Here is a 20,707-nt window from a genome sequence, read left to right as displayed (position 1 = left end):
ATCTGGCCCTTCTGGGAAGCCATGTAACGCAGGAGAAGGAAGAGAAGACAGTGTTTTCAACCCCGCCCTTCTCATGATAGGGAAAGTAGACTCTCCAGAAGGCTTAACAGCCCCATTCCCAGGATCTGATGTAGCCCACCCCTCCGTGCGCCTCAATATCCCTACTAGGGAGAGAGAAGCAGAGAGAGGCAGAGGAGCCAACGAAGAAAGGACACGTGGAAAGGAAGATGGAGGGGAAGGAAAGGAGGAGAGAAGACCGAGACTTATAACTTATGAGGTGCTGTGTTTGGTTTTTACTTTTTTTTTTTTTTCTTATTTTCTTTAAACATAGAAAAACAGCCTTTGGTTTGAATCTCAAAGAAGCAGAGAGTGGGATGGCTGTGGCCTTGGCAGGGAACTCTAGAGAGAGAGAGACCTCCACATTCGGTGGAGCTAAACCTTCTCCTGCGTGGTCTCACGAACCCTCGATTATCCAGATAGCCAGGGTCCCTGCAACCACCAGAGAAGAGAGTGCCCATCCTGCCCTGTGTCGGGAGCCGAGTGTGGAAGGGCAGTGAAGGATGACGCCCGGTTAGTTGCGTCCATCCCATTCTTGCTGGAACAAGGGTGGAATGGTCGGCGGGCACATACATGCCATTCATCCTGGGACAATTTTTGGTTATACTGAAAATTAGCAGAGAGAAAAGAGACATTCCTTTCCCCCTGACACTGATAACAACAGGGCCCAGGAGCCTGGGAACGAGACGGTGAATCCTGCTAGAAGGGAGAGGAAAAAGGCAGCGTGACTGATGGGGCTGGGAGACCCCTGGTCGTCGGGCGGCAACCCACCAGTTTCTCATAAAACGGGGACAGAAGGAGTCCCTGAGAGCCTAGGAAGGTCACTGGAGTGAAAAAGTTTGAAAGGTGGAGGAGAGATTTCTACCCACCCCCTTTCCGGTGCCCTGGTTCTCAGCTAGGCACCTGCAGCTGGCGGTCTGTCGGACAGGGTTGCAGGCCTGGCTTTAGCCCCTGAGAATATAAAAATGGGGGCACTGCAAAGAGAGAAAAGCCACCACTGAGAGGAGCGGCTGGTTGAGACCAGAGTGGTGTTGAGGGGTGAGCCGGGGAGAGGGAAGAGCGATATCACATCCTGGAGGGAGGCCCTGAATGGAGGCTTTAGGGAGCTCGTATTCCCAGGTGAGGTCAAGAGGACCCTCAGTCCACAGTTCCTGGGGAGAGTTTCTACAGCCCCTCCTACTTCCAGTGAGGAAATTCTTCATTCATTTAAGAATAGTGCAAGCTGCCTGGAGTGAGGGGGCACGAGAGGTATGAAGTACCAGGTTGGAGGGTCCCAGAGAGGAGATAATAATGCCACAGAGCTAAGGTGGGCCACTGGGAGGTATCAACATCGAAAGTGAAGAGTCAGATAAATAAGGGTCAGGATTAAAGCAAGAAGCTCCCTGTCTCTAAGTACAAAGAGGAGCTTCCAACCCCTGGGGCTGTTGGAGGAGGTGGGATCCATAAAGGGGGAAAATAAAAAAAATCTAGGCTTAGAGCAGACGGGAGCCGTGGGCAGGAGAGTGAAGGAGTGGCCAGAGATTGCGGTACATTTAAAAAGGTCGAGGAAAAGTCATTAATAAACAGGAAAAGTGTCGGGGAGAGAGGAGTTCAGAAGGAGAAATATAAGCAAAAAGACTCTTGTCTGTCACAATGCTTACATCAGCCAGGGGAGCAGGCAAAGAGGGTCTGAGTCAAGTGTGAAGTGAGGTGGCCAGTGGATGCGGAACTCCTTGGGGTGTGGTAGGAACTGGGCTAGACACCCGAAGGTGGGGCAGTGGAGGTGGGGCGCTGAGGACAGGCCCGGGGGAAGAGGTCCCTAGCCCACCTTATGTTCCCCCCGGACGATGTGGGAAGAGAACTCATACCGGTCCTGGCTGTGATAACCACAGATGTTACACTCGAAAGGGTCTCTGAAGCCGTGGCAGCCCATGTGGATGGTGAACATGACGTGGTCCAGGAAGAGGATGCGGCAGTGTTCGCACTTAAAGGCCTTCACGGGCTCCCCACTCTCACCCACCACCCGGAGCACTTCCTTGGAGGGGCCTGGGGTGCCCCGCAATAACCCCTCCTGTGGTTTGGGGTCCTCTTTGGCATAGGCGGGGCTGTGCCGGCCCACCACTATGGTGGGAGGAGGTTGAGGAGGGGGACCCTGAGGGAGGGACACCACCCCGCCCATCCGATCTTCGTGGTTGCTCTCTGTATCTGTGGAATCCTGGCAGCCATTGCTGGGGGAGGCCCCAGGGTCAGTCAGAGAGCCTCGGGCCCGATAGAGAAGCGGACCTCCATCTCCCAGGTCCTCGGGTCCCTCACCTGCTTCTCGGGACCCTGGGAGCTCCAGTCGGCTGGGGAGGGGCTGCATCTGGGTGTACACAGAGCTGATGACGGGTGTGAGTTCCGAGATGCAGTTGGTCGGGGGGAGGCGGAGGGGACGCAGATGCTCTGTACCCACAAAGGCTAGAGAACCTCCAAAACCAGGCTCCAGGCCGTGGTGCGCCACCAACTCCACATCCTTTTCATAGCCACCGCCGGGGTTCACATCATAGGGGAGGTCGGAGAGGCTGAAACGCATCTGCTTTTCACCTGTGGAGAGTAAGATCTCATCGGGACGGGGTTTGAAGAATCCCTAAGTCATGCCCACAATTTCTTCGTTTTCTAACCCAGGGGCCTATATATAACAGCATCGTTATCATCACTATTAGTTAGCTTTGTAGACCCAACCCTGGGCTTCACACATGCTAAGAACATATTCTACCATTGAGCTATACCCACAGTCCCAGGTAACATCATTGAATACACCCTCCCAGGTAACATCATTGAATACATCCCATCATTACATACAACATCATTTAATACATCCCATTTACTCCCCAGAGGGTCAGGCTGAAGGAAAGCTGTAGTCTTAGGGCAAGGCATCTCTTTGAAGTTTCATCCTCATTATTCTCTCTTTTTTTGTTTTTGTTTTTCGAGACAGGGTTTCCCTGTGTAGTTTTGTGCCTGTCCTGGATCTCACTCTGTAGCCCAGGCTGGCCTCGCACTCACAGAAATCCGCCTGCCTCTGCCTCCCGAGGGCTGGGACTAAAGACGTACACCACTACCAGCTCCTCATTATTCTCTATAAAGTTTCAGATCCTCAGAGAGATAATGCCATTTTCAGGTCAGGGAACCACATGCTCACTTCCTCTCACTGACTCTAAGACCAGCCCACACAGACCAATCCTTCTTATTTTTCTTTTTCTTTTTCTTTTTTTTTTTTTCCTGAGACAGGGTTTCTCTGTGTAGCTTTGCACCTTTCCTAGAACTCGCTTTGGAGACCAGACCTGCCTCTGCCTCCCGAGTGCTGGGATTAAAGGCGTGCGCCACCACCGCCCGGCCCTTGTTATTTTTCAAAATATGGGAAAGCTCAAACCCCCGATGAGTCCTCAATACTGACCGCTCTCTCCTCTGTCTTTTATGCATGTTCTGTGTGTGTGCATGGTGTGCATATTCATCTCTGTGCTGGTGCATGTGTATGTCTGTGTACACACATGTGGGGGTCAGAGGACGACCTTGGGTGTCATCCTCAGGAGTGCCATCCACATCCTTTGAAACAGGATCTGTCATTTGGCCTGGAGCTCACCAATTAGGCTAGCCGGCCTGGCCGGTGACCCCAGGGCATCCTTCTGTCTCTGTCTCCCAGGGCTAGGGTTGCAAGCACATGCTATCAAGCCTGGCATTCTTGTGCAGGTTCTAGGGATAAAGACTCCAGTTCCCATACTTGCAAGGCAAGCGTTTTACAGACTGAGCTGCGTCCCCCAAGTCTCTAGAAGTATGTCGTCCCTCTCCATCCACACAGGGACATTCTGAGCATCACGGAGACCGCTAGGCTGCTTTCCCCCCCAAAATCAAATCACCAGACCCAAGCTGCTGGTCTAATGTCAATCAGAGCTGCGATTTATTGGAGCTATGGCGGAAGGCTGCGGTCTTCTCTCCAACAGGACTCTTCTTACCTACAAACTTCTGCGGGGTGGAACGCTTGCGTTTGGTGAGGCTGTTGGCCAAGCGATCAATGAATGTTGGCCGCTCGGATGAGGAGTGCAGCATTGAGTCAGGCACCATCTCCAGGTCACGCATTTCATCACCTGGAGAGGAGGGGCAGGTGGGAGCAGCTGAGTTTGAGTGACAGTGGCCCAGCAGCCTTGGCCTGCAGAAAGCCGGCCAGTCAGTAGTCAAGGAAGGTTATACCTGGGAAACGGGGCTGACTTTCTATCTTTCTTTTTTAAATTTTTAGTTTTTGAGATAGGATTTCTCTGTGAAACAGTCCTGGCTGTTCTGGAACTCCCTCTGTAAGAGGCTGGCCTCGAACTCACAGAGATCCACCTGCCTCTGCCTCCCGAAGTGCTGGGATTAAAAGTGTGCGCCACCACATCCGGCTCTTTTTGTTTTGTTTTGTTTGTTTTTAAACAGGATCTCACTATGCAGCCCTAGTTGGCCTTAGACTCACAGAGATCCACCTGCCTCTGTGTTCTAAATGCTGGGATTAAAGGCGTGGGTCAGCCGGGCGGCGGCGGCGGGGCGGCGCATGCCTTTGATCCCAGTGCTTGGGAGGCTGAGCCAGGCGGATCTCTGTGAGTTCGAGGCCAGCCTGGTCTACAGAGTGAGATCCAGGACAGGCGCAAAGCTACACAGAGAAAACCTGTCTCGAAAAACCAAAAAAACAAAAAAACTGTGGGCTCTTTACCCTACCTAAAGCTCATTCTAGTAACACTTCAGACCATCTGAGGACAGTTATATACACCGACCCCTTGATCCTCTGTCCTTTGTGTTTTCTCTCCCATTAGCCTGAAGATACAGATTTCCTCTCTGTCTGGATCTCCCTAACACCTGCCCCAGAGCTGTGCTGGACGTCCGCGGGGATGCTTAGGAACACCTAGGTGCTTGGAAGGTTTACTGAGTGTGTGACCTGTGTTTGCCGGGGTGCTAGAATCACCCTGGCCCGAGCTCCTGGCTCTGCCCTCAGCTCCCCTGTGGCGCTACCCACTGCCCCACCTGGCTGGCCAGCCAGAGCCTGGGCTTCGGTGCCGAGGCTCTGCAGGTAGTTGTGGCATCGTTCCTTGTGCTCCTCCAAGGTGCTTTGCTGCTTGTAGCTCCGGCCGCAGTAGTTGCACTTGTAGGGTTTGCCCACGGTGGGAGAAGAGACTGTGGAGGAGGGAGCGGAGGAGAGAGAGAGTAACTAACTGCGCCCTGTACCCGGCTCTGAAGCCTGCGCAGGAGCGGCTGCATTCTGCATGCAGAGGAAAGAACAGTTGTTAACTTTGGGGCGGCTCTGAAGCGTCACGCAGGAGCGGCTGCATTCTGCAAGCAGAGGAAAGAACAGTTGTTAACTTTGGGGCGCGGGGCTTGACATCCCTTCCCCAGCCCCACCTACAACAGAGAACAGGCGGACCAAACTCGGGGAAGAGTTGACGGTGTACCGCGGAGAGAGGGGGGCCCCCCTGGCACACCGCTGCACACTGGATTCTAGGTGCTCCAGCTGCGGCTTCTGAAAGGAAGTGACGACCAGGGGACTTAGTTGGGGATCCTCCCTGGTAAGCAAGCACAGCAGGCCCCACCCCAGGATCCTCGGGGTCTGGGGCTCAGGCTGCGGTTTAACCTTTCCATGTGGCAGGCGGGTGTAATACTGTTTATCAGACAAGGGGACTTTTCGGCTGCAAGCACCCTGCTCTGGCTGGAGGGAAATGGGTGGGCTGAGGCCGCAGAGCAGAGAGTCTTCAGATCTGCCCATGCGGGAGGGGCCGAGGTGGTTGGCCTTTACTTGTATTTTTTTTTTTTAACCTCCAGCCCTTGCCTGGTTTTACTGATCATTGTCTTTTTCTGTCACTGTACTGAGATACCAAGAGAGCCCCAGAGAGCCCAGGACTGACGGAAAGAGAGACAAAGAGCAAAGGAACAGAAGATGAAGGAAGAAGAGCAAGAGAAGAGAACAACTGGGTTCTTACTTTTTGTTTTAAAAAGAATGTGTTATAAAGCTCTGAAGGAAAAAAATATGGGAAAACTAAGACTGGTAGCTTTGTTTAAACACAACTCTTGGGAGGCGATTGTTTTGTGAGAGGAGAGGGAAAAAACCAAAAACCTGAAGAGGAGCAGGGTACTGTATGTTTGTGTTTATCGCTATTGAGCAAGGAGGCAGGAGAAGGCATGGCGAGGGGATTAGTGACTGTTATTCACCCCCCTCAAATATCTACGCTTGGCTACGATGAAATCAACCTTGGCCACATTGCCCTTCATCTGTCAGCGAAGTGCTTAAGGGATGAAATGAGTGGCCCTCTCCACCCACGACCCTCTGGGAAACAGTTTAACGCGGCAGGAGAGGAACAGTCCTCTAACCTTGTCTCTCACAGTGTGATCTGTAACAGAACACATCTCACAGAGATGGGACCTGCATGTGTGTCTGCTTCCCTGCTTAGTCTTCTACGGAACAACATTCGAAATCTAGTCAACTGACCTTGTCAAGAATTTGGGGGCAGGGGAGTGCATATGCTTGTTTGTTTGTTTTTTGTTTTTTTTCCGAGACAGGGTTTCCCCGTGTCATTTTGGAGCCTGTGCTGGAACTTGCTCTGTAGACCAAGCTGGGCTGGAACTCACAGAGATCCACCTGCCTCTGCTTCCCGAGTGCTGGGACTAAAGGCGTGCGCCACCACCGCCTGGCTAATAGTGCATATTTTTAATCCCAGCACCTGGGAGGCAGATGTAATTGGATCTCTATGAGTTTGAAGCCAGCCTGGTCTCCATGGCAAGTTCTAGGCTAGCCAGAGGTAAATTGTTTGATCCTGAGAAAAAGGAGCATATGTTTTGGCCATGGGACCTTGATGGGAGCAGGCTAGGCTATATATAGACCACAACATTCATTTCCTTCCCCATAGCATCATTTTCCTTGTTAAACAAGTTGGGGGCGGGGGGGGGGGGGGTTAAGGGCAGGGGCCGTAGCTCAGTTGTTAGTGTGCTTAGTTAGCCTAGCACGTGGGAAGTCTTAGGTCCCATCTCCACAGGCTCCTAAGCAGGAGTGGTGGTGTACCCCTGCAATCCCAGCACTCAGCAGGCAGAGGCAGGAAGATCAGCGTCAGAAAGTGAAGGTCATCCTTGACTACACAGTGAGTTTGAGGTCAGCTTGGGCTATATGAGACCCCATCTCAACAAGTGGCTGGCCGGGGTGGGGCATTTTCATCCAGAATTTTTTTTTTCTCACTCCCCTGCCTGTGTCTGAAATTCTTGTGATGGTCACGTAAGGAGACACAAGATAAGTTCTCTGCAGATTACAGAGCATAAGTGAGTGATAATCACTATACCTCTGCTTCTACACACAGAGAGACAAAGAGGTCCCCGTTATGTGGGAGAATCTGGAACAAGGCAGGAAGGAGGAGGCAGAAGTTGCTGTAGTGCCTCTCTGTCCCTTTACGTCCTACCCAGGAGGGTTTGGAAAAAGAGAAAAGCCCAGGGAAGATTCTGAGGTCAGATATGACAATCCTCTCCTCTCTTTCCTCTCCTCAACCCTCAGCTACCCTCTCCTTGCCAGCTCAGTCCAGCCAAGAGGCCAAAACTTAGTAAAACACCTAGGAAGCATTATTCATTATTTCTCCAGTTCCTTCCAACCAATACTGACTCAAAGTCTTTTATTTACTTTGTTATTTTTGAGACAGGGTCTCACAGAGCCCAAGCTGGTTGAAAACCTGACCTTTCTGCCCCCACCTCTCTAGTACTGGGTACTCTCTGGATTTGCTTTGTTGTGAGAAAATCACCATTTCTTGGGATGCAGAGCAGAAATGGGACGGTCTTTTCCTATGTGGAGGTCTAGTCCCCTTCCTTCCAGCTTGGGAGGCCTGAAGAAGATAATTACAGGAACCACTAGGAAGTAGAGGGTGCAGTGACTGTCCAAGCATTGTCTGGTATTTTGGGAGTCGGAGTGGAATAAAGATGTTGACAGGTGTTGGGCAGCGGTGGCGCACGTCTTTAATCCCAGCCCTCGGGAGGCAGAGGCAGGCGGATCTCTGTGAGTTCGAGGCCAGCCTGGGCTACAGAGCGAGATCCAGGACAGGCACCAAAACTACACAGGGAAACCCTGTCTCGAAACCAAACAAACCAAAAGATGGTGACAGGTGTAGTTTCCTGGTGCAAACGAGAGAGGGAAGAAGCCCCCTCCCCCTCCCGCAGGGCTCAGAGTCCCCGGTGATGGGACACATATGGTGTTGACATCATTAAAATGCTTAGAAAACAAACATCAGGGACAAGCCAGGAATGTTAACCATGTTCCTTTTGCTTCATGTCACAGAATGTGGCAGTAAAATACCCCGGTCAAGAGTCCCACAAATTCCTCATAGATCTTGGAGTCAGCAAGGCAGAGAAGGCTCTATTTGCTCTATCTGCTCCGTGAGTGCTCTGTGAGTGCTCCCACTCCTCGACGACAGACACCATCCAGGGCAGAGAAAAGCTCTTTTCTGAGCAGGCTGGGGCCCCCCCTCTTTGCTGGTTCTGGATAGCCACTGACCTGAGTGTGTGCGGAGGTGGCCTGTGAGCGCGTCACGCCGGCGGCAGGCGTAGTTGCAGAAGGGACATTTGAAGGGCTTCTCCCCGGAGTGCAGCTTGATGTGGCGCAACAGGTTCCCCTTCTGCGTGAAGGAGGCGCCGCACTGGTTGCAGTGGAAGGGTCTTTCCCCTGCAGGTGAAAGAGCAGGTCCCAGAGACCGGCATGAGGGGCTGGAGCGTGGAGGGAAGGTTCTCTGATCTGCAGAGGTCACCTGGGGGCCCTCTTACCCTGGGAAGCTGTGGATTAGAGGTGTGTGCCTTGTAGCCAGTACTGTGCCTAGAAGACCTGCCACAAGACGACTACCCAAAACAGCTCAGTGAAGCCTTTAACTAATTATTCTTTATCAATAAAAGATCGGGAGTCAGATATTGGTAGGAGGTGACTGGTGGCTTCTACGAAGCTTCTCTGATCATTCAGGTTCTTACCCTAATATCTGACTCCCGATCTTTTATTGATGAAGAATAATTAGATAAACGCTTCAGCTCAGAGTCTGAGGAGGGTAAGCAGAGGTTTCCCCCTCCCACACCTCCTTTTAAATTATGAGATGAGAAGGCCCAGGAATTCTGTCCCTCTTGGGATGACTATAGGCAGCTCCCCCCCCTCCACACACACACAGGTCTGCAAACATTTTTTGGTGTTGAGATCCACCACAAGGCCTTACACATGCACACATCCCCACCACTAATCTATACTGAGGTTTCAGGAATCCTTCTAGAGGCCCCAGGACCCATTCTGTCCACACTCCAAGAAAAGGAGGAGTAGCTTCTCCTCCTCACAACAGCTGGAGAAAAGGGTCAGGGAGGTTACAGGTGTTCCGAGGGGCTCATACGCCTTTCTCTCTTTCGTCATCTAGAAACCGTGCTCGGATGCACCCTTCCCTTTCTGAGCCACCCCCGCCTGCAGAGGGGTCTCCTCAGCCTCTTCCCCGCCGACGCCCTAGCACATCTCTGCTGGTCGCGCCAGCCTCACCCGGAGCCCTTCCACGAAGCCCTCCGTCTTACTCACCCGTGTGGCTGCGCTTGTGTACCATGAGCACGTTGGGGCCGATACAGACCATGCCACAGACGTCACACTTGAGCTTGCCATTGGGGAGCCGGATGCCGCCAGGGGAGTGGGGCTCGGGGCCACTTCCATCGCAGTAGCCCAAGGGCTCTGACAAGGAGTCCTCCACGATGACGCTGTCATCTTTATCCAGGAGCCGCTCGTCCGGGCCCAGCAGTCGGCTCGACTCCTCATCGCTGTACATCTCCACCTTGATGGAGTTGGCTGGGGGTCAGGGGACTGAGGTTTAGAACAGAGACAGGCAAAGGCGCAGCCGCTCCCGGGCAGAACGACACTTCTATAGTCCAACGGGGCGACTGCAAACCTTGAGTTGTACAGGTGTCAGGAGGGGCAATAGCCTATTTATTATCTTCGGGGTCGTTCCAGAACTCATCTGAACTGAAAGCGATCTTTCCCACCTACCACCCACCAGGCAAATAGGGAGAAGAAGAAGAAGAAGAAGAAGAAGAGGAGGAGGAGGAGGAGGAGGAGGAGGAGGAGGAGGAGGAGGAGGAGAAGGAGAAGGAGAAGGAGAAGGAGAAGGAGAAGGAGAAGAAGAAGAAGAAGAAGAAGAAGAAGAAGAAGAAGAAGAAGAAGAAGAAGAAGAAGAAGAAGAAGAAGAAGAAAAGAAAAAAAGGATGCACAGGATGTCTTCTATCAGCAGGCAGAAGAGGTGACTTCGAGGACCCTTTGCCTGCACACTCTCTTCTCATTAAGAAAGATGTTTGGTTGGGCAGTGGTGACCACGTCTTTAATCCCAGCACTCGGGAGGCAGAGCCAGGAGGATCTGTGTAAGTTTAAGGCCAGCCTGGGCTACAGAGTGAGTTCCAGGTTAGCCAAGGCTACACAGCAAGACGCTGCCTAAAAAAGAAAAATGAAAAAGAAAGAAAAGAGGAAGAAAGACACATAGACTGAAGTCTGAGTTGGCCTCAGGCAGGAAGCCAGCAAGTAACAGTGGCGGGAAAACCGTCCTGGGGAGACTGAAGGGGACCACAGGCTAAAGGCTGAGTGGGACTGGAAGACAGGTATGGTTTATTCTCCCCTAAGGGACTGAACCCCCCATGCCTCTTCCAGGGAACCTGAGGGGACCCAGGGGAGGAGCTCTGGCACTGGCTCTGACCTACATTCCTGGCTATTTCAACCATTTAGAGAATGTCACAGATCTAGGGCCAGCTGGGGAGGGGCACTCGGGGTGGGGGTGGGGGGCTCTGCCAGGCAGGCAAAGTGGGGTGGGAGGTGGTAAAGTCTTGTTACTGTTCATTTTCTGCCTCTCCCTACCCAATGACCGCTTCTGTCTCCAACTCCAGAATTTCTCTTTGGAACCTTTACCCTCCACCCCCACTCCCCACCCCCCACCCCCCACCCTGCCCCTTCTCCACACATACACACAACAGGGTCTCTCTGTGCAGCCCCGGCTGTCCTGGAACTAGCTCTGTAGACCAGGCTGGCCTTGAACTCAGATCCACCCGCCTCTGCCTCCCGAGTGCTGGGACCAAAGGCGTGCGCCACCATGCCCTGCTGGGACCTTTATCTTAAGGTCACCCATACACCTTTTAATTCCACCCCAGTCTGGCATTAGCTATTTACACTTTTCACAAGCTAGGAGAGCAGCGGTGCTTGGCTCCTTCCCTCCACAAGAGTTTCTGAGCAGGAAACCGGAAGGAGATGATGGGGAAATGGTGGCCAGGAGAAGGCAAACGGGGGGCCAAAGACGGTGCTGCCCAGTGCCCGGAGTGGGTAGGGGCCACACTTACCACTGAGTGAGCGGCTGGGGGAAGAAGGCTGGCTGTTTGGAGTGCTCACGGAGGGCCCCACTGGGGCCCCGAGGAACTCCTTCTCCAGAGACGAGTCCCCGCTACCTTGGAGGAGAGAACAGACGGCAGGTGAAGCCTGGGCTGGAGCCTCTACAGTTCGCTGCCTAATCTTTTAAAAAAAAAAAAAAAACTTCAGTTAAATTTCCCAAGCACTTCTCCTATAGCCATGCACAAGGTAGGTTGAATGGGAGAACCCTACCCTGTGACCCCAGGGGCCTGGTGCCCAGTGCTGACCTCGACTTCCGTGAACTCGGTAGCTGAGTCTGGCCTACCCTACCTTTATCTACCGCTGAGGGGAAGGGCAGCACCCGGTCTCTAACTCTGCAGGAAGCAGGGCCAGGGCTGGGCGGGCCAGGGTAGAAGAGAGGACAGGGACCTGACAAGAAGGGGGAACAGGCATTCTCTCATACTGCTCCCTCTGGAGCAACCAGTAGTGGCTTTGGAGTCTGCAGGGTGGGCATCTGGAACTGTCCAGAACCTGATGATAATATCCGTTAACAATAATGATAGCCGCTAATATTTAGTGAGTATGGGCTCGGACCAGGCCTCGGTCTGTGTGCTTGGAACACACCGTCTTCCTGAAGCTCTGAAACCACGTATGAAGTAGGTATTACTTTAATTTTTTGGATTAGGAGACACAGAAGAAATTTATGTCACGTGTCTAAGCTGGCAGTGGCTGAGCTGGGGTAGGACCACAGAGGAGATAATGCTGAGTCCTTGACCACTGCTTGGCCAGTTACTGTCTCGGTGGGGGTGAGCTCATGAAGCTCTCTAAATTCAGCCAAACTTTGAAGGCTCTAGAGAGCTTTCTCGTTGACCCGAGTCCGATCGAATAGTTACTATTTGATGTTCTCTCGAGAGCTAAATATCAATGATCCTAAATGCATCCATTTCAACTTGTTGACCAAATACTTTTTAAAAATATCTTTTGAAATTATGTTTTTTTAAAAAAATCTGGTAACATACCTGAAAAACAGGAGTGTCTTCAAAAATCCCCCCCTTCCCCACAATTTTCTGCACAAATATATGAGTGAAACAAAAACACATGTAGATAAACACACACACAGATCACATACGTAGATACACATAAAGAGAACATACCTACTGGGGTAAACATCACCTCCGTATACATTATCTGCTAACATGAACATGCACATAAAGCCTAAACATGGAAGAGAGAGAGAGAAGAGAGAGAGAGAGACCCTAAAATTCATCCCTAGAGTCCACCTTGGTGAACACTTTACCCAGACCCCAGCTACACACATACTTACTTTCACAAAATAAAGATTCCATTATAAAATGGTTGGAGTCCTGGGCCTGAGGCAAGAAATCCGGAACACACCCTCCTGAGGGATCCCTCTCCAGCTTTGGTCAGTGGGAAGAAAACAACCGCTCAGGACTTTGGGACCGTCTCCCGTTCGCATCCTCTCCTAAAGTCCCCTTTCCCCATTCTATCCCACGGAAGCCGAGGAGGCCTGTTCACCACCTATAGAAAAAGCCTTCTGGCTTGAATCCGATGTCCCCCAGCTGAGGCTCTTTAGGCGAGTCCTGGTTCCCTTAAAAAGTTGCCTCAAGACACAAGCCATGATGTGAGCAGCCCGCCCCCCCAACCGTGAAGACTTGTAGATTCAGGTCCAGTCTTAACACGTGCCCTTTCGACTGAGTTTACTGAGGCTAGAAGGTTGGGCAGGCTGAAGAAGGCTAAGTAAACCCAACGGTCCTCCTGCCTCAGCCTCAGCCTCGGAAGCACGGGGTGACAGGCATGCGCCACACCCAGCTTCTTACTCCTTCCCAAAGGTTAGTGCTGACTTGCTCCAAATCACTCACTGTTGGTAAGGAGGGACCTTGCTAAAGCCTTGATCCTCAAATGATGAGGGGCTTCTTGGAAATCCATACTTGGTCCCAGCCTCTGAGACTAGGGGCTAGCTAGCTGGCGGGACAATATTCTTACGGGGATACTTAGGGACATTGAGGGGAAAGCATTCTTTGTGGCTCTCCCAGTGAAGGGCTGGAAACAGGAGAGAAAGCAGGAGCCTCGAGGAGCACCAGTAATCCCGAGGCTCCTCGACGCTGTCATCTCTAGGATAAAGGTAAGAGGAAAACAGACTCGAGTCTACTTTCCTGGCACTAAAATCTAAGGAGGAATCTGTGTCAAAGGCCAGAAGGTCTTTTTGTGGGGCTCCAGGGATTTAGATTTCTAGCCTGAGGCTGACAGGGACAGAAGTCAGATTTGGGGAACTCATCAGTTCCCCTCCCGGCCCCAGAAACCCCAGTGAGGGAATTTCAAATGCCTGGGACTTCCAAGAAATCTCAGACTGTCAAAGCCAAGAATTAAGGCCGCTCTCAGGTATCAGAGACATTTTCTTGGTCAAAGCCATCATGGATTGGCTGAACCCCCAGGGAGCAAAGCTAAATCCTGAGGTTCACATCAGAGCAACCAGGAGGGCAGAAAAGCTGGAGGGAAGGGATGGGAAGCAGTACCAGCCTTTCCCACACTGACGGAGACCAGCCCTCTCCTGCCTCCCTGGAGTGGTTGCCTCTGGGGAATAACCTGGAGCTCGGCAAGCCTCTGCGCTTCTCTGCAAGGGACCTCATCCTCCTGCTTTCTCTTCTTGACCATGGGCTCCAGGTGGCAGGATGCTAGCCTGCTATCAGGGACCAGCGAGTGCATGAGCGAAGAAAGACAGCCGCCGCTGCCGCCGGCGGCTCTATTGTGGGCAGGAGGCTGAGGCCACTCACACCTCTGTTCCAGGAGGAAGCATCTGCTGTCAAAACTCCTCTTCCTCGCCTCAGGTCTCTCCACTATCCATTCCCACCCAGGCCTGTTTCGGCATTCCTCCCCTGGCTGCTCTCCCTCTGTCCCCAAGGCCTAATCAAGATGTCACCACCAGCTCCCACTGTCCAAGTCACCGTCTTCGCTTAGCAACACCAAACACCCTTTCCCATCCTCCCCGAGCGAGCGTGAGGAGGAACGCCCCCTCCCCCGCTGCACACTCGCGGCCCCCATCCTTTCCCTCTCGGCAGGCTCGGGAGTTGTTACTGAATTGGCTCCCCCTGGCCCCATCGCCCCCCTCCCCCGCTCCGCTGGCCGCCTTCTGCCTGAACTTACATTATCCTTCCCTTGCCGGTGAGACCCTGGGGTGCGAACGCGGCCGCCGCCTTGGAAACGGCGCGGGAGTGCGGGTGGTGTGTGCATGTCTGCGTCTCGGTGGCAGGCAGGGGTGAGCCCAGCCACTCACCTTCCAGGAAGCGTGGATTCCTGGAAGTGAGGGGAACCGCCGTCATTTCGCAGGCAGGGGCAGCCGCACGGTGAGCAGGGGCCCGCGGCTGCAGCCGGCAGGACCGCTCAGCCCAGGGTGTGTGCGTGCGTGTGTGTGTGTGTGTGTGTGTGTGTGTGTGTGTGTGTGTGTGTGGTGTGTATGCGCGCGTGTGCGTGTGTATGTGTGTGTAGTGGAGAGAGAGAGAGGTGTGGATGTGCTTGGGGAGGGGGCAGGAGAAAATGTACAAGTGTGTGTGGCGGTGGTGGTGGTGGTGTGTGTGTGTGGGGGATGCTAGGCTACCACATCCCTCTTCCAAGACAGTGGCGGGGTGGGAGCGGAGGCACACGGGGAGGGGAGGCAGATGTGTTTGCCCTCCTGCCCAGCAGACAAAGAGGAACTGCACAACAAATGCTTGAGAGGGGAGGCAAGTGTGTGTGTGTGTGAGAGAGAGAGAGAGAGAGACGCACAGAGAGAGACACACACATGCACACACACACGCAGAGAGATACACACACGCACACGCAGAGAGAGAGAGAGAGAGAGAGAGAGAGAGAGAGAGAGAGAGAGAGAGAGAGAGAGAGAGAGAGGAGCGGGCTTGTGGGGAGGAGGAAGGGGGGTATCCCAGGGAAGGCCCAATCCTCTGCCAGCCAGAGAAGCCAAGGCCCCAGAGGTCATGGGGCCCAGGACACAGGGGCAGCCTCCAGGCTCTAAAGTGGCAGAAGGCTCCTCCCCCAGCAAACTCAGTCCCTTGTCCACCCTCCCCTCCTCCCACAACCCCCTTCCCCGCCGCTGGGGTAAGAAGCATCTCAGCATGGCAGTCCAGCCCGACTCGGGGAGATCTGCGACCCTGAGCTCTCTCAGATCGCTGGTTCGGTCTCCCTGTCTCCTTCCCGCCTGTGTCCCTGGGGCCCCCGCCGCTGGAGTCCCGGATGAATCTGTCCTCCATCAGGATAAGAGGCCCCTGCTCCCTTCCAGAGAAACTGCTCACTCCTGAGCTGACCTACTTCGCAAGACTGGATATTCTGATTCCAAGAATTTGGGGGTGGGAGGGGCCGTGAAACTTTGGGTTGCCAATCCGAGCATCCTTCTCTCCTCAGGTTCTCGTAGAAATGTCTCACAGCACCGAGACACTCGGGACAGGCAGTGGCCCCTCAGCTGCTTGCCTGGCTTTGGGCAACTCAGTTTCTGGTTTTTGGTGTATGTGGGGGTAGGGTGGGAATCTGTGTGGTAACTCTTGCTTCCCTCCCCTTCTCCCCGTGGGAATTATCTGTATCTTTAAAAAATGGAAGTGGGGAGGGGTCTTTCAGCGGGTTCTGGGAGGTGGTAAACCCCCTTGGAAGAACAGGAGAATGCCTCCCTTTACCAGGGTGGCCAGTAAGGAAGACCATCTACCTTCAGGCAGAGAGCTATCTATGGTGACCCAAGAAAGGGTTGGTAAAAGGCTCGACACTGGGCTGACCCTCTGTTTCTGGATCAGCCTAGGAGAGGGTGGGGGTCAGTAACTGGTTCTTAGATACCTCAGTTGGGCCATCTTGGCCCTGTCTAGCCCTGGAAGGGGCACTCTCTCTCTCTTTTTTTTTTTCCTCCGGTTTTTCCAAGACAGGGTTTCTCTGTGTAGCCCTGGCTGTCCTGGATCTCACTCTGCAGACCAGGCTGGCCTCGAACTCACAGAGATCCGCCTGGCTCTGCCTCCTGAGCGCTGGGATTAAAGGCTCGTGCCACCACCACCACCACCACCACCACCACCACCACCTAGCTGAAGGGGGTACTCTTTAGACCTAATGTCAACCCTGCCCTGACTTTGTCTTTTGGAAGGTAGCTGCTGACATCCAGAGTTCTCAAAACACAGGCGCGGTGTGGGCTTCTCTTCTTACTCAGAAACCATCTGTACAGAGGTCTCTTCTCACCAATCCACCTTAAGGAAGCAAAGCGTGGCTTCAGAGCGCAGTGAAGCAAAGGCCTCAGAAATTTTCTGCTTAGTGTTCAACATTCTCCAGAGACACTACTGAAAAGAGCCCATGGGACATTTCCCCAGCCTCCTTCACAGCGTCTCATTTGCCTACCTTACGGCAGGAATTGGATTTTATCCATCTGACAGTAACCGTCCATCGCTAACTAGGTCCTCTGTGTTCTTGTTGCTCAATAGTGAATAGACTTGCCTGGACCGGAGGTGGGAGAGTTGGCTGGTTCCTCGGAAGGACCTCTTTCCGTTGAATCGGCCCACCTGAAGTGTGTCATTCTGTCCAGCATGCGGCAAGCATTGCATGCCTGTGCCTAAGCAAATTCCTCCAGAGTCAGTATCTTTCTGTGTATTACCCAGATGAGGACCGTGATTCTCAGGTGTGTCTGACTTCGATATCTCCATCAGTGAGTGTCAATAATCCCTTCATTGGTTCCACTTTAAAGAAAATTAATAAAGCACCTCATAGCTCTTTTCCACGATGGCACTTGGACTTGTTTTATTGAGATGGGTTCTTAATATGCAGTGCAAGCTAGACCCGAGTTCATAACCCTCCTGCTTCCATCTCCTGGGTGCTGATATTATGGCCACCATAGTCCGTACCATGTTTTATTGTTGTTGCTTTGAGGTGAGGTATTGTGATACATCCTTGGCTGGCCTGGAGCTGCCTCTGTAGTCCAGGCTGGCCTTGAACTTATAGAGATCTGTCTGCTTCTGCTCCACCTTGCCAGGCCCAGCAATTTTATTTTTAGCTTGAGTTAGGATCTTGCTGTATAATTTAGGATGGTTCAGAACTCATGATCTTGCTTTAGCCTCCCAAGTACTAGAATTATAGCAGTGTGATACCATACCTGTTTCTTTGATCCTGACATTCTAATAGTAATATATATATATATATATATATATATATATATACATATATATATATATATTCATATTCTTAAAGACTAACTTTTGAGGGGGGTGGAGAGATGGCTCAGCAGTTAAGAACACTTGATGTTCTTGCAGAGGACCCAGGTTCAGTTCCTGGCACCCACGTGGTGGCTCACAACCTTCTGTAACTCCAGTCCCAGGGGATCAGATGCCTTCTTCTGTCCTCTTGGGGTACCCACATACACAGTAGATAGACATGCATACACATAGATTAAAATAAATAAATAAATAAATAAATAAATAAATAAATAAATAAATAAAAAGACTAACCTTTGAGCCCGACTGGAAGCACACATCTATAATCTCAGCACTTGAGAGGTACAGGGAGGAGCACCAGGAGTTTAAGTCAAGCCTTGGCTACAAGGCAAGTGCAAGGGCAGCCCAGGCTACAACAGACTCTCCTCAGAAAATTAGCTGGATAAAGCTCCTTATTTCCCATGCTGGGATTACAGGTATGTACCGGAGTGCTTGGTTTATGCAGCTCAAAGCCACGGCCTGCTACATGCATGCATGCTAGGCAAGCAGCCTACCCCCCCACCCCAGATGCACCTCAGTCCTCCCTTCTCCTTGTTTCTCTTTAACTCATTAAAACCGATTGTTCTGATACTTCTAAAATCCACTCTCGCAATAGGTAATGATGTCTTCTCCCTCTGTAAGAATATTTAGCAGGTGTCGCTACTGTTTCTGGGATTATCATTTCATAATTGCTTACTTATTACAGCTAGCACAGTGGAGACCCTGGCAACAAAAGTAGCTACCACAGTTAGTGAATCTTTCATTCTATTGGGCATGATAAATTTAATTCAATAGTTACATACATCTCGATTGGCTTTGAAAATTATAAATTTATAAACTCAAGTTCCATTGGCTTTTGGGATACCATCTTACAACGACTCCAATTTGCAGTAAGGCTCATTAAGGAAGGGAATGGCTCAGGTGTCTTTAACCTACTGGCTATGGGTGGGTTAGGACCTCTGTTGGTCTTTTCTGTGTCGAACACACAGATTGCAAGCCCAGTGCCACTTTGAGATCTTTGGCAGCAGTTAACTCTGCAGCTCACACAGGATTGAGCCTGTATGATAATGAGTATTCAGAGACGGGTAATGCCTGGAGGGGGCGCTCACCAACCTAAGACAGAGCACCTGTGTGGCCTGGGCAGGCGTCTCCATGACAGGTAAGGTGACCTGCTGATGTCCCATGCAACCTAAGTCAGAAGCTCATTTTTTAGTAAAAGGGGGACCTGTAGGGCCCTGGCTCCCGTTTTGGGTAACTGTTGCCTTGCTTGCTGACCTTGACCTTGATATCCTCCCAATGCTAATTCCCTGCTGGGTCCCACCCTCCTGAATGCTTAAGGAAAGTTCCTTATCTGTGTATCCTGCATAATGGGTGTTAACAGCTTAGATGCAAGATTGTAAAACATCTGTAGTGAACTTCTGCCCTCCAGTGTTCTCCCATTGTGCTGTAAGCCTGTATTTAAGGCTTTTGGGATACCATCTTACAAGGACTCCAATTTGCAGTAAGGCTCCCTCCTTCAATAAACAGCATTTGGCATTTTAAAAAAAAAAGAATTTTTAGCAGGTGTCAACAATCTGTAGCATGCTATGTTTGTGGAAAGGGACTGAGGAGAATGAGAATTGGGTTCTCTGTCCCTGTCTTCAAAGGATGTTAACCATAGGCCTCCTGGCTGAATTCAGACCATATCAATGATTATCATTATTTTGTTTTATTTTGTTTTGAGACAGGGCTTCTCTGTGTAGCCCTAGCTACCCTGGAACTCTCTCTGTAGACCAGGCTGGTCTCAAACTCACAGAGATCCACCTGCCTCTGCCTCCCGAGTGCTGGGATTAAAGGTGTGCATTACCACTGCCCTGCTCAATTATTATTTTTATTTTTTGAGACAGAGTCTGTCTATTTAGCCTGGGATATCTTGGAACTGCTATGTAAACCAGGCTAGCTCCAAACCTAGAGAGATCCACCTGTCTCAGCCTCCCAAGTGCTGACCATACACAAACTTGCCTTGCCTCGTGGAGCACTTTTAGAAATATTGAGTCATTCCTTTACTGATTTTAACATTTTTTTATTTCTTTTTAAAATTGTTTATTTATTTATTACATTGCTTTTTGCAGTAGTAGGGGTTGAGACAGGATCTTACTATGTAGCTGGCCTGGAATCCACTGTGTAAACCAAGCTGGCTTCAAATTCACAGAAATCTGTCTGCCTGTGCCTTCTAAATGTTGGTATTAAAAATGTGAGCTATCCACTGTTCCAGACCACTTTAAAGTTTTTGAAGATGGTCCACTCTACTTGGGTGGGACAGAACTCTGTTCTGGTGACCTTATAACACAGGAAAAAGAACCACATTCTCCTCCCGCCTGTTTGCTTCGGGCCATCCCTTTCATATTTCCACTCTAATTCCCTCCTCCTCTCCAGAGCCTGGAAAAGAACCACCATCAGGAACGGAAGACCACAGGGATTGCATACTACCTCCAAGCACCATGCACTGAGTGGCAGCTGTGACTGACATTTAGTCAAGCAGAAGCCGGGGGCCAGGGCTGAAGGCTCTCTGCCTTCATCCACAGGACAGAGTCTGCTCCCACGCCCGTCTGAAGGGAACACACAGAAGGCATACCAGACATATAGGAGCGGCCATTGCAGTCTTCTATGTCCATCTTAGAGAGATCCTGTTGAAAGAGAAGAGACTGCTATTAGGAGCCATGGCTGGGGAGGGATGAGGTGGGTTTTTTGTTTGTTTTTGTTTTCTTTTACATTATGGAGTAAACAAGAAATCTAAAGGGTCAGAACAAAAACTTTTTTTTTTGGTCCTGGGAAATAGACAATGTATCCTGACATATAAATGTAGAGGTTTCCTTCAACCTACCTTTTATTTATTTGTTTACTGAGACACGCAGCCCTGGCTGACCTGGAACTCACTGTATGAGTGCCTGTCTCATCAGTTCTTTAGGACTCAAACTTCTGAGATAGACACACTCACACTCCTTTAGCAGAGTGGTTCTGGATTTTGAGTTGTAGCTGATGTAGCAGACAGGTTACACTTCTGTCCTCAAGAAGCAGAGAAACAGCCTCATGGAGGTGCCAGACTTCA

General features: G+C 51.4%; 1 protein-coding gene and 1 long non-coding RNA gene across 2 annotated transcripts; one reads left to right on the top strand and one right to left on the bottom strand.

The window, feature by feature from the left end:
• Positions 1–297: 297 nt before the first annotated feature.
• On the bottom strand, positions 298–14,869 carry Ikzf4 (IKAROS family zinc finger 4). The gene is made up of 8 exons (XM_028855458.2): positions 14,561–14,869; positions 12,723–12,816; positions 11,392–11,496; positions 9,602–9,862; positions 8,558–8,725; positions 5,065–5,214; positions 4,026–4,157; positions 298–2,619 (listed from the first exon to the last, which is right to left on the bottom strand). Exons 1-8 carry the CDS (start codon positions 14,645–14,647, stop codon positions 1,856–1,858), a joined length of 1,761 nt encoding a protein of 586 aa, XP_028711291.1. The 5' UTR covers positions 14,648–14,869; the 3' UTR covers positions 298–1,855.
• On the top strand, positions 11,492–17,148 carry LOC119086176. Its single transcript, XR_005089396.1, has 2 exons — positions 11,492–14,578; positions 16,527–17,148. It is a non-coding gene; the product is annotated as an uncharacterized LOC119086176 (long non-coding RNA).
• Positions 17,149–20,707: the final 3,559 nt, after the last annotated feature.

This window comes from Peromyscus leucopus, chromosome 18 (genome assembly GCF_004664715.2).
Source record: "Peromyscus leucopus breed LL Stock chromosome 18, UCI_PerLeu_2.1, whole genome shotgun sequence".
NCBI lineage: Eukaryota > Metazoa > Chordata > Mammalia > Rodentia > Cricetidae > Peromyscus > Peromyscus leucopus.
Note: the sequence above shows the minus strand (reverse complement) of the source record. Positions and strands in the feature narration are given on the sequence as shown.